We start from the raw sequence: 11,744 nt of genomic DNA on the forward strand, positions 1-11,744 counted from the left end.
AAAAAAAAAAAAAAAAAAAGTCACACTCCATAGAAGCAGAATAGAATGGTGGTTGCCAGGGGCTGAGGGGAGGAGAGAGGAATGTTGGTCAAAGGGTACAAAGTTTCAGATAGACAGGGGAAAAAAAAGTTTAAGCCTTAGTTAAAAGGCTTTTATTTTTCTTGCTTGTTTCCTTTTTATTGTTACTATAACGTTTAGAGTTTTATAATATATTTACATTCAGAAAAAAGGCAAAGAGATATTCCCAAGTTTTAAGGATAAAACAGTTTTAATGTTTTATAAAACACTTTTGATATTTTGAGAATGATCAAGAGATTTGTTTTCTGAAAGAATTCTTGATTGGTCCTGAATGCAAAACATAAATGGTACATTCGTTTGCTGGGGCTGCCGTAACACAATACCACAGACTAGGTGGCTTAATCAACAGAAATCTATTTTCTCACAGTTCTGGAGACTAGAAGCCCAAGATCAAGGTGTCAGCAGATTGAGTTTCTTCTGAGGCCTTGCTCCTTGGCTTGCAGACGGCCACCATCTCAGTGTCCTCACTTAGTCACCTTCTCACTGTGTCGCCTGTTCCTAATCTCCTCTTCCTACAAAGACACCAGTCATACTGAATTAGGGCACACCTTACCAACCCCATTCTAACTTAATTACCTATTTAAAGGCCCTGTCCCCAAATACAGTCATATTCCAAGGTACTGAAGGTTTGGCCTTTAGCATACGAATTTGGTGGCGGATCAGGCGAGGCATAATTTAGCCCATAACAAATGGTAATGCTTTTTTCTCCCCAGATACATGTATTTTCCCTCTGTCTCTGTCTGTCTCCCTGTCTCTCCGTCTCCACTTTTTCCTCTCCTTTCTCTGCTGGTAGCTTCATAAAGAAGTACCAGTTCTAGGCCGGGCATGGTGGCTCACGCCTGTAATCCCAGCACTTTGGGAGGCTGAGGTGGGCGGATTATGAGGTCAAGAGATCGAGACCATCCTGGCCAACATGGTGAAACCCCATCTCTACTAAAAATACAAAAAAAAATTAGCCGGGCATGGTGGTTTGCACATGTAGTCCCAGCTAGTCGGGAGGCTGAGGCAGGAGAATGGCTTGAACCCAGGAGGCGGAGGTTGCAGTGTGCCAAGATTGCACCACTGCAAATCCAGCCTGGTAGGACCAGTTCTGGCAGAAAGCATTAGCATAAAGACTAATAATGCCCTACACTTGTTTGGTGTTTGATGACCTTTCTCAACATTTCAAACCCATTTCTGGGTGAACATTTCACAAATGCAATCACTGAGGTCTGGACAATGTCACTTGCAGGCAGGCAGACCAGCAGCTGGAGTCCCACTTGCTTATTCCAGAGGTCAAGCGAAGCAAAACTGGCCTTAACGCAGACCTTCTCACTGCTTACGGAATGAGGGGTTCCTCCCCTTGTCCCGCCCTTTCTACAGGTACAGCCAAAAGCATGAGGAAGCAACCCTCCTGCAAGTTATAACCAATACAGAGCACTCATGAAGCGAAACGTCCGCAGGGAGGCCACGGTCTGTCTACCTGGGGAGACACGGCAAATAATCACACAGGAAATCATCAAAAAATGAGAGTCAGCTGTCTAAAGCTTCGCTGCCTGACCCATGAAATGTCACCATGCCCTCACTGGCCAATGTCAAACCTTCTCTTTGCCAATCATGTCGAAGCACACAAACATCAGTGGTGATCTGTCTGCTGGTTGATAGTCAACTTTATGTTGGTTTTTCTAGAGATACATTGCGGGGAGATGGGGTGATGCAGGGACCACCTGTGCAGTTCAGCGCCAAATCATCTCTTGCCAGCTGGAACTAAGTACAAGTGGACAGAGCTGGGAAACAATTGTTAGCAAATTTTATTGTCCGCCCGCAACTGTGCACAGAGCTCTGTTTTGGGAACCGGAGGGGACCCTTACGTGCATTTGGACAATGCACGTAAGCTGGGTGAGGGCTACACAAAAGAGGGGGGGACTAAGCCAAGGGCAACCCAGAGGGGTGTTTTGTTTTGTTTTGTTTTTGCTAGGTTCTGGCTCAAAGTGCTGTTTGCACTTGTCTGCCAATACTCCCAACATGCCAGGCCCAACCACTTTCATCCCAGCCTATTTCAGAGGTCACTAATGGGCACCAAATACCTGAATAAGTAAAATTTCATTTAGTCCTTAGCCCAGTGAGGTAAGCTATGTGAACCCCATTTTGCAGATGTGGAGACTGACATGCAGAATGGCTCTGAGGCCCCTAAATTCCAATCCAGGTCTTCTAAATCTGAACCCAGTGCTCTTTCCACTTTTTTATTGAATTCCCATATGTTTCCTCTAATTTATTCCCCACTTTTTTTTTTTTTTTTTTTTTTTTTTTGAGGCAGAGTCTTGCTCTGTCACCTAGGCTGGAGTGCAGTGGCACAATCTTGGCTCACTGCAACCTCCGCCTCCTGGGTTCAAGCAATTCTCCTGTCTCAGCCTCCCGAGTACCTGGAATTACAGGTGCACACCACCACGCCCAGCTAATTTTTTATTTTGAGTAGAGGTGGGATTTCACCATGTTGGCCAGGCTGGTCTCGAACTCCTGACCTCAGGTGATTCACCTGCCTGGGCCTCCCAAAGTGCTGGGACTATAGGCATGAGCCACCACACCTGGCCTGTTGCCCATTTTTAAGTAGACAGTTATTCTGCATGCTCAACAAATAATGCAGACTGAGCTTTCATGTTTAGAGTTAGACTCAATTTAATAGAAGAGTGAAGTTGATCTTCCCTGTTTAATGACAGTCACAACCATTAAGCATAACTAAATAGTAAACACGTCTCCCCCTGTCTAATTTAAAAATTATAAAGCTCCACTACTGCATACCAGGCATTGTGATTGGTGCTGAGGATGTCAGGATGAAGGCCAACAAGAGCCTGCACACTTTAGAAGACTTAGTATGTGCCAGGCACTGTGCTGAGGACTTTCCATGCCTTAATTTATTGAATCCCCACAGAAGGCTTTGCAGATTGTGTTTTCCAAAGATGATCACAACAATATCATCATATACCTTCCTAATTCAGTGGTGGAGTTTATTTCAGCATCCTCTTCAATGTGGGCAGGCCCTGACTAGTAGCATACAGAGGGAGTAATGATGTTCAGTTCCAGGCGTAGTCCTCATCTGTCTTGGCAGCTTCTTCTTGCTTCCTGGAATACCTGCTCTGCAATGTTTCCTCTCAGAACCCAGCTATCATGCTCTGAGAAGCCCAAGCCATGTGGAGAGGCCACACGTGGGCATTCCAGTGACATCCCTCACTGATCTCCCACCCAACTGCCAGCATCAGCTGTCAGCCATGTGAGAGCCATCTTGGATGTCCAACCCAGCTGAGCCTTCAGATGACTGTATCCCCAGCTACATTCTGACTACAACAGCATGAGACTCCAAATGAGAACCACCCAGCTGAGCCCAGTCAAATCACAGAACCATGAAAGGTAACAACAGATTATGTTAAGCCACAAACCTTTGTGTTGCTTTGATTTGCAGCAGAAAATAATTGGATTAGGAAACATAGGTATGAGTTTTCATCCCCATTGGGACAGATGGGAAAGCGTGACCCATCTGTCCCATCTGGGTTTAGAAATTTCCCGACTCCACAGAGCTGGTAGGGGGCAGATTTAGGATTTAAACCCAAGGCAGCATGACCCTGACTGCTGAGTTTCCACACATGACTTCTTCTTTCTATGAGCTCCCAGTCTCAAAAGAGTCAGCCAAGACTTAAGTGAGATATGTCACACACACTTCCAGTGTGGGCAGAGGGCTGGCTGCACATACAGGAGTGAGGTAGCTCACCCACATTTGCCATATTATCTTGCCACCTATCTAGCCTCATGTAGCACCTCCTACTTCTTGGACCTCATGCTTAAGCCTGCATGAACTTCATACCCTCTAATCTGTCATGCCCAAGTACTCACCTGGAACTCTCCTCTCTACCCACCCAAGGCTGGTTAACACATCTTTATCCTTCAGTATGCAGCTAAGATGGCCCCTCCTTCGGGAAGCCTTCCCTGACTTCCCCATCACATCCCTGACAGGGTAAGGTATCACCCCATGGGCTCCCATAGTACCCCACTTTTATCATTAGCATTTATCATACATATTGCCTGTTTTCTCAGTCTGGGCAAAGAACATGTACTCATGTGCCTGACACAGGGCCTGGCACTTTGTCGATGCTCAGTAAATATTGCCATGGGGATTACTCATCACTCAAAGAAGGCTTCTCAGAGGCCATAACATTTTGGCTGGACTTTGTGAGATTGGTGGACATTTGCCAGGTTAGCAGTTTTCAACCAGAGTCATATATGCATCGAAATCACCTGTGCAACTCTTCCCGAACATGGATGTCCAGCCCCTGCCTGAGCACACTGAATCAGAATCTCCAAGGCTGAGCCTGGGCAGGTACAGTTTTCATAGGTTTCACAGGTAATTGCAAATGACAGCATGGGATAAGGAAAGATAAGACAGAGATCTCATTATCATCATCATACTCATCATCTTACTGTCAGCAACAGCTCTCAGCATTTGACATATCTTAACCCCTTTGATCCTCACAGTGTTCATTGTCTACATAAAGCACAAATCCTAAGGTGGGCCTCCACGGTCCTGTGGTATCTCTCCAGCCAAGGCCCCCAGCCCTTTTCCCCATGTCCCCACACTCCAGTCACACCAAAGGACTGGGAACACTTGGAATCCATGGTGCGGTTTCATGCCTCCTTTCTTGACATGTGTCATTCCCTCTTTTGCCCACCCCATATATTTTTAATCGCCCTACAAGACCTAGTTCCAAGCACAAATTCTTTTTTGAAACTTTCTCCTCCCAGTTCAAGACAAGCTGGTTACTCCCAGCTTTGGGTCGTCCCTTACAGGGATGCTACAGCTCTGCATTAATCCCACAAATATAAACTGAGTACTACTTTGGGCCGGGCACTCTGCTAAATAATACTGGACACAAACAGGGAACCATCTAGCCCAGACCTCTACTCCTCCCAACGGAGATGACGACCACAGCTTCCTCAGTTATCTGACTCTATTTTCCTGTATTGCTCTGGTTACAGACTCCCTGGGGGAGGGAGTTCTTCTGGGAAGTGTTCGGTCAGGCATGGGGAAGGCTCTCAGTAACATTTGCTGAGTGAGGGTTGTGAGCAAATAACAAGGTGAATCCTCCTCTCCTCCCTTCCTCTCTCAGTAAAACTTTTCCCCAGCAGCTCTCAAAATTCCTTGGATTACCTACATCCAAAAAGTCTTTTATTTCACCCTTAAAGATGGTCTTTGATGCTTATGGTTATGGAAATAGCAACCCACAGGAGTCCCTCAGCCCTCAGATAGTGAATCCTCATTGTTCGATACATAAGGACTTAGGAAAAATGACAAACTAGGTCACATTTATTACTATGAGCCAGACGCTACTCTAGGCAGTTTCCACATTTCTTATCCCATTTAGATCTCGTAGTTACCCTGAGGGGTCATTTCTATTGCTGTTCCTCTTTACAGAGAAGGAAATGGAGGCTCAGAGAGGCTTGCCCAAGGTTGCACATCTAGCAAGTGATGGAACTAAGGGCCAAACCCAAGCAGTTTGGTTCCAGAGTCCTGCCTCTCAGTCACACAGCCAGGCAGCACAAAGACAAACGTTTCAGGGTCCCACCTGGCCCTAAAGACCAGGTGTCCTGGCTGGGCCTGCTGTGGTGGGCACATGCTGCTCTCCCTCTGCTGGGCCTCAGCCACTCTCTTCTGCTCTGCCCTTCTTATTTCCTCCTATGGCCCATCCAGCCTCCTGGCTTCCACCTTCTCTCTATGTCCCAACTGCTAAATCCCTCTCAATGCCTCACATTCAAACTCCGCAGGAGACAGGATCATCAGTGGAGCTCCCACTCTTACTAGGCAAAGTTCCCTTATAAGGCCACTCCAAACACTACTGGCCAACCCACTGATGGGTGGCCCTTGGCTCAGGAGCCACCCTGATGCAATAAATTTCTAATGGATATAAGGCAGCTGATTGGTGATTCTCAGAAGGACCTGAGAGTTTGACTGATTTACAGAACCCAATAAACTTTTAAAAATTCACTGGAGGCCGGACGCGGTGGCTCATGCCTGTAATCCCAGCACTTTGGGAGGCCGAGGCGGACAGATCACGAGATCAGGAGATCGAGACCATCCTGGCTAACACCTTGAAACCCCGTCTCTACTAAAAATTCAAAAAATTAGCTGGGCGTGGTGGCAGGTGCCTGTAGTCCAAGCTACTCGGGAGGCTGAGGCAGGAGAATGGCTTGAACCTGGGAGGCGGAGCTTGCAGTGAGCCAAGATCGCGCCACTGTACTCCAGCCTGGGCGACAGAGCGAGACTCCATCTAAATAACTAAAGAAATAAACAAAAAATAAATAAATTCACTGGAAAAAGATTTTAAAGACTGATATTGGAAGAGTTTCATGGATACCTGATGCCTTTGCCTGCCTGGCATAGCTCAGACTTCCTAACAAAATACCATAGCCAGGTGGCTTGAACACCAGAAATTTATTTTCTCATAGTTCTAGAGTCTGGACAGTACAAGATCAAGGTGCTCATCAATTTGGTTCCTGTTGCGGGCTCTCTTCCTAGCTTGCAGAAGGCTACTTTCTCGTTGTATTCTCACATGGTGGACAGAATGCCACAGGCTCTCTGGTGTCTTTTTTATAAGGGCACCAATCCCCCCGAGGGCTCCACCCTCATGATCTCACCTAAGTCTCATTACTGCCCACAGGCCCCATCTCCAAATGTCATCACATTGGGTGTTAAGGCTTCAACTTATAAATGCTGTACACAAACATTCAGTCCATAACACTGCCTAATATTCACTCCCCTTTCTGATACTCGCACCTTGATTTTCCTTTTTGGAACCACCCCTTCCTCACTCAGTTCCTGTGGTTCCACTGGGCTGAAACTATCCCACCCCCAGCTTCATGGGTAGGTAGAACTTGACCTGGCCACCAAAAATGTTCCACTCCTCTGGCCACAGTAATTCATTGAAAGATGGAACCATGACCCATATTTGGACCAATGAGAGATAGTGCCTATTATGGACTGAATCGTGTGTCCTCCCTGCCCCAAATACATATGTTGCAGCCCTACTCCCCAATGTGACTATATTTGGAGATGGACCCTTTGGGGAGATAACATGGTTAAATGAGGTCATAAGAGTGCAGCCATAATCCAATAGGACCTGTGTCCCTTTAGGAAGAGACACCAGAGATCTCTCTGTCTCTCTCCGTGCCCACAGAGAAAAGGCCATGTGTGGACACAGCAAGAAGGTGGCCATCTAAAGTTAAAAAGAGAGGCCTCACCAGAAACCAACCCTGATGGCAACTGGATTTTGAACTTCTAGTCTCCAGAACTGTGTGAAGTGAATTCTTGTTGAGAAGCACCCAGTGTGTGATATTTTGTTATGGCAGCCCAAGCAGACTAAGACAGTACCAGAGCCAGTGGAAAAGACAGGCTGTTATAACAAAGGTGGGATTATTATGTAAGCCTGAGCTGTCAGAGCTCATGAGAGGGCCTGCCTGACACAAAAGCCAACACAGAGCAAAGTGAAGCCAGGAGATGGAGGTCCTGACTGTGCCTGAGGAGCACCTGGATCCAGCCATGCCTGAAGCGGGTATATACCTCTGCATATCACAGTTACTCAAGCCAATGAATTATTTTGTTTTGCTTTTTATTGGTTTGTTTGTTTGTTTTTGAGACAAGGTCTCACTCTGTTGCCCAGGCTGGAGTGCAGTGGCACGATTATGGCTCACTGTAACCTTGAACTCTTGGGCGCAAGTAATCTTCCCCGCCTCAGCTTCTTAAGTTGCTTGGACTACACACCTGGCTAATTTTTTGATTTTTTGTAGAGATGGGGGTCTTACTATGTTGCCCAGGCTGGTCACAAAATCCTGGCCTCAAATGATCCTCCTGCCTCAGCCTTCCAAAATATTGGGATTATAGGCATGAGCCACCATGGCAAGCCTATTTTCTTTTGTTTCGTTTTTAAAGACATGGTCTTGCTATGTGGCCCAGGCTGGCCTGGAACTTCAGGGATCAAGAAATCTTCCTACCTCAGTCTCCTGAGTAGCTGGGACTACAGGCATGCACCACTGCTCCCAGCTTGAATGAACTCTTCTTTTTGCTTGATTTTAGTTTCTGTCACCAAAAGCACTGTGACTAATACAGAGTCAACTCTAATTTTATTACTTTTTTCATTATATCTGATCAGATACAACATCATAAGCACACTGGTGAAGAAGAGTTGTAGTCAGAGTACCACTCGAATTGAAGCTTTAAACTGTTAATAAGCCACCTGCAATCCCTCGGTGCACAGAAAAGGAGAATTTGGACATCTTGATTTCTCACCTGGTATTCAGAGGCCACTGACCTGGCTGGCTCCCTCTTAGAGTGTGACATCTTTAAAGTGGGCTATGAAGCCCTTTGCCTAAGACCTTGCTTTCCCAAGGGGCAGCTATTCACACCTAGCAGACAACATGCTAGTGTAGACATCTCAGTGCACTTGGCAAGCCTCTGAAGCCTCTTCTTGTAAGTCAGGCCAGCAATGGCCCTTGCACTGGCAAGCATCTTGCTCAAGCTCTTAAGTGATCATAATAGAGTGATTAACACAGAGTGTCCAGAACAATGATTATTTCCTATCAGAGGTGGGCAGTGCATTAGTCAACAGGCAGAAAAGCCCAGCAATGTTTCTGAGCAGACTCAGGAAGTGATAGTTGTTCTCAAACTTGAGTATGCATCAGAATTGCAGAGAATGGTGGTGCAGGGGGTAGGGAGTGAGGGTAGGGTTGGGAAGACTTGTCAGGACACACACTGCTGAGCCCTACCCCTAGAGTTTCTGATTTAGCAGGTCAGAGTGGGCCCCTAGAATCTGCATTTCTCACAAGTTCACAGGTGCTGCTGGTTGGGGGGGCTATACATTGAAAATCACTGTTAGAAGATTGCTGAATTGGATAAAGGCCCCTCAAAGGAGAAATGATCCAGCACTTGGTTTTTCTGCTTCCCTGAAACCCTCATCTCAACAAAGATGCCCTGTCATCTCCATTGTGGGTCCTGAAGCCTTGGACAAGTACAGGAGTGAAATATACATCTACATAAAAAATGATACACAATGCTAACTTCATGCCTGTGGGTATAGAGCCAGAAATGTCACAGCACGCCTGCTTATCTATCACATTATCACAACAGCCCCTAGATGCAATTATTCCTGTATTACAGAGAAAGAAATGGAGGTACCAGGCAGCTGTGACTGTTTCTACAGAGAAGACACACATGGAAGGCAATTTTTTTTGGTCATGAGAATTGTCAAATGTACATAAAGGTGGAATAAATAGTGTAATAAATCCCCAAATGTCTCAACTGCAGTGGCCTCTGGCAATGACAGTGGTTCTCAAATTTGAGTGTGCATCAGAATCACCTAAAAGACTTGCCAAAACAGAGATTGCATGGGTATCCTCCACAAACAAGACTTATTAGGACTTCGCCACATTGAAAACTCTTTTGATGACAAGACAGCACTGGCAGGGAATAAACTTACAAAGGTAGTTTTATATTTCGCTTTGTTTTGTTTTGTTCTTGAGGCAGGGTCTTACTCTGTCACCCAGGCTGGAGTACAGTGTTGTGATCACGACTCACTGCAGCCTCAACCTCCCGAGCTCAAGTGATTCTCCCACCTCAGCCTCCTGAGTAGCTGGGACTACAGGCATGTGCCACCATGCCCCATTAATTGTTGTATTTTTTGTAGAGATGGGGTTTCGCTATGTTGCCCATGCTGGTGTCAAACTTGGGCCTGTCAGCTTGACTTTGGGATTACAGACATGAGCCACCGCACCTAGCCAGATTTTTGGATGTTATCTCCAAATGAATAAATATAAGTATGGCCACAGGGACACTGCTCAACAGGAACATGGATAACATACCTCGTTTTGGTAGTCCTGTTTGGGCCTGTCTTCATTTTTATGTTTTTTTCTTTTTCTTTTTAAGAGATAGGGTCTCACTCTGTCCCCCAGACAAGAGTGCAGTGGCAAGATCATAGCTCACTGCAACCTCGAACTCCTGGCCTCCAGGGATCCTCATGCCTTGACTTCCCAAAGTGCTGGGATTATAGGCGTGAGCCACCACGCCTGGCCTCTTCATTTTTCAAACAACCCAGAAGGGATACAGAATAGAATGTCACTTGGATAGCTGTTTGACAGCTTTTTCTTTTTCTTTTCTTTTCTTTTTTTTTTTTTAATTGAGGCAAGGTCTTGCTTTGTGGCCCAGGCTGGAGTGCAATGCCGCTGTCATGGCTCACTGCAGCCTCAACCTCCTGGGCTCAAAGGCTCCTCCTGCCTCAGCCTCCTGAAACAGGCATGTGCCACTGCGCCCAGCTAATTAATTAATTAATTTATTTATTTATTTATTTATTGAGAGGGAGTCTCGCTCTGTCGCCAGGCTGGAGTGCAGTGGTGCAAGCTCCGCTCACTGCAAGCTCCGCCTCCCAGGTTCACGCCATTCTCAGCATCCCGAGTAGCTGTGACTACAGGTGTCCACCACCACGCCTGGCTAATTTTTTTGTATTTTTAGTAGAGACGGGGTTTCACCGTGTTAGCCAGGACGGTCTCGATCTCCTGACCTCGTGATCCGCCCGCCTCGTCCTCCCAAAGTGCTGGAATGACAGCTGTGAGCCACCGCGCCCAGCCCAGCTAATTTATTTTTATTTTTTGTTTTTTGTAGAAATGGGATCTGGCCATGTTGCCCATGCTGACAGCTTCTAATAGAAGCAAATATATGCTCCCCTTGTAACCAGTAAGTTCACTTGCAGATATTTATCCCAGAGAAATGAGTTTGTATCCACCAAAAAAAAAACTTGTAACAGAATAGTCACTATAGCCAGAAAAGAAATGAGGGAGGTGGGAAAGGAGGGAGGGAGGGAGGGAGGGAGGGAGAGAGGCAGGCAAGCAGGCAGGCAGGCAGGTAGGAAGCAAGCTAGGTGTCCATCAACTGGGTAAACTTTTTAAAAATACGGTATCTTTATACAGTGGAGTACTACTCAGCAATAAAAAGGAAGGAACTGATATGAACTACTTATATTCCCAACAGGATGGATCTTCTAATTTGTTATGTTGAATGAGAATACTCTGTATCAAGTTTATGAAGTACAAGGACAGGCAAAATAAACCTACAGTGACAGAAAGCAGAATACACTGTAGTGGTTGCCTGAGGCTGGATGGGGAGAGGTCTTAAGAATGGGGACAGGGAAGGAAGGTAGGTCAGGAAGGCCCACCACGGAACTTTCTGGGGTGATGGGCACGCTCTATTTGTTGATGTGGGCGACGGTTACACAGGTGTACATACATATAAAAATTAGTGGAGCTGAACACGTAAGGTCTGGGCATCGCACTGTATGTAAGTTAAACTTCAGTCAAGTGCTCTCAGCACACATCCGCAGCCACACCCACACAAAATCCCAGGAGGCTCAGTACCAGCTGTGGTCCGGGCCTTACCCACTTCGGAGAGGCCACGACCCAAGGCATCCGGTTTCCTCTCGCTCCAGTTCAACTTCCGCGCATCTACGAGGGCCGGGACTGCAGCTACCTTTCTGGAAGGCGCCTGCCGGCCAGTCACCGGCTGAATCCCGCCGTAGGCGGCTCCCAATCTCCGGCTGCGGGGCAGGGACCCGGGCGCCCCGCCCTCGCCAGCGCCCGCCCCCCGCCCGCCCCGGTCCGCC

At 46.8% G+C, this 11,744-nt stretch overlaps 1 protein-coding gene and 1 long non-coding RNA gene across 2 annotated transcripts in view; both read left to right on the top strand.

Moving 5' to 3' along the window:
* The first annotated feature begins 7,579 nt into the window (after window positions 1-7,579).
* On the top strand, window positions 7,580-9,335 carry LOC108539184 (uncharacterized). The gene is made up of 3 exons (XR_001888299.1): window positions 7,580-7,652; window positions 8,250-8,389; window positions 9,254-9,335. It is a non-coding gene; the product is annotated as an uncharacterized LOC108539184 (long non-coding RNA).
* A 145-nt stretch (window positions 9,336-9,480) lies between these two features.
* The window catches only part of CMTM7 (CKLF like MARVEL transmembrane domain containing 7), a 67,823-nt gene continuing 65,559 nt past the window's right edge, over window positions 9,481-11,744 (top strand). Inside the window, 2 exon segments of the mRNA XM_017887684.1 lie at window positions 9,481-9,576; window positions 11,439-11,714. Coding sequence (XP_017743173.1) covers window positions 9,481-9,576; window positions 11,439-11,714 — 372 coding nt within the window.

The sequence above is a fragment of the Rhinopithecus bieti genome, unplaced genomic scaffold (genome assembly GCF_001698545.2).
Source record: "Rhinopithecus bieti isolate Rb0 unplaced genomic scaffold, ASM169854v2 scaffold_17429, whole genome shotgun sequence".
Classification (NCBI taxonomy): Eukaryota; Metazoa; Chordata; class Mammalia; order Primates; family Cercopithecidae; genus Rhinopithecus; species Rhinopithecus bieti.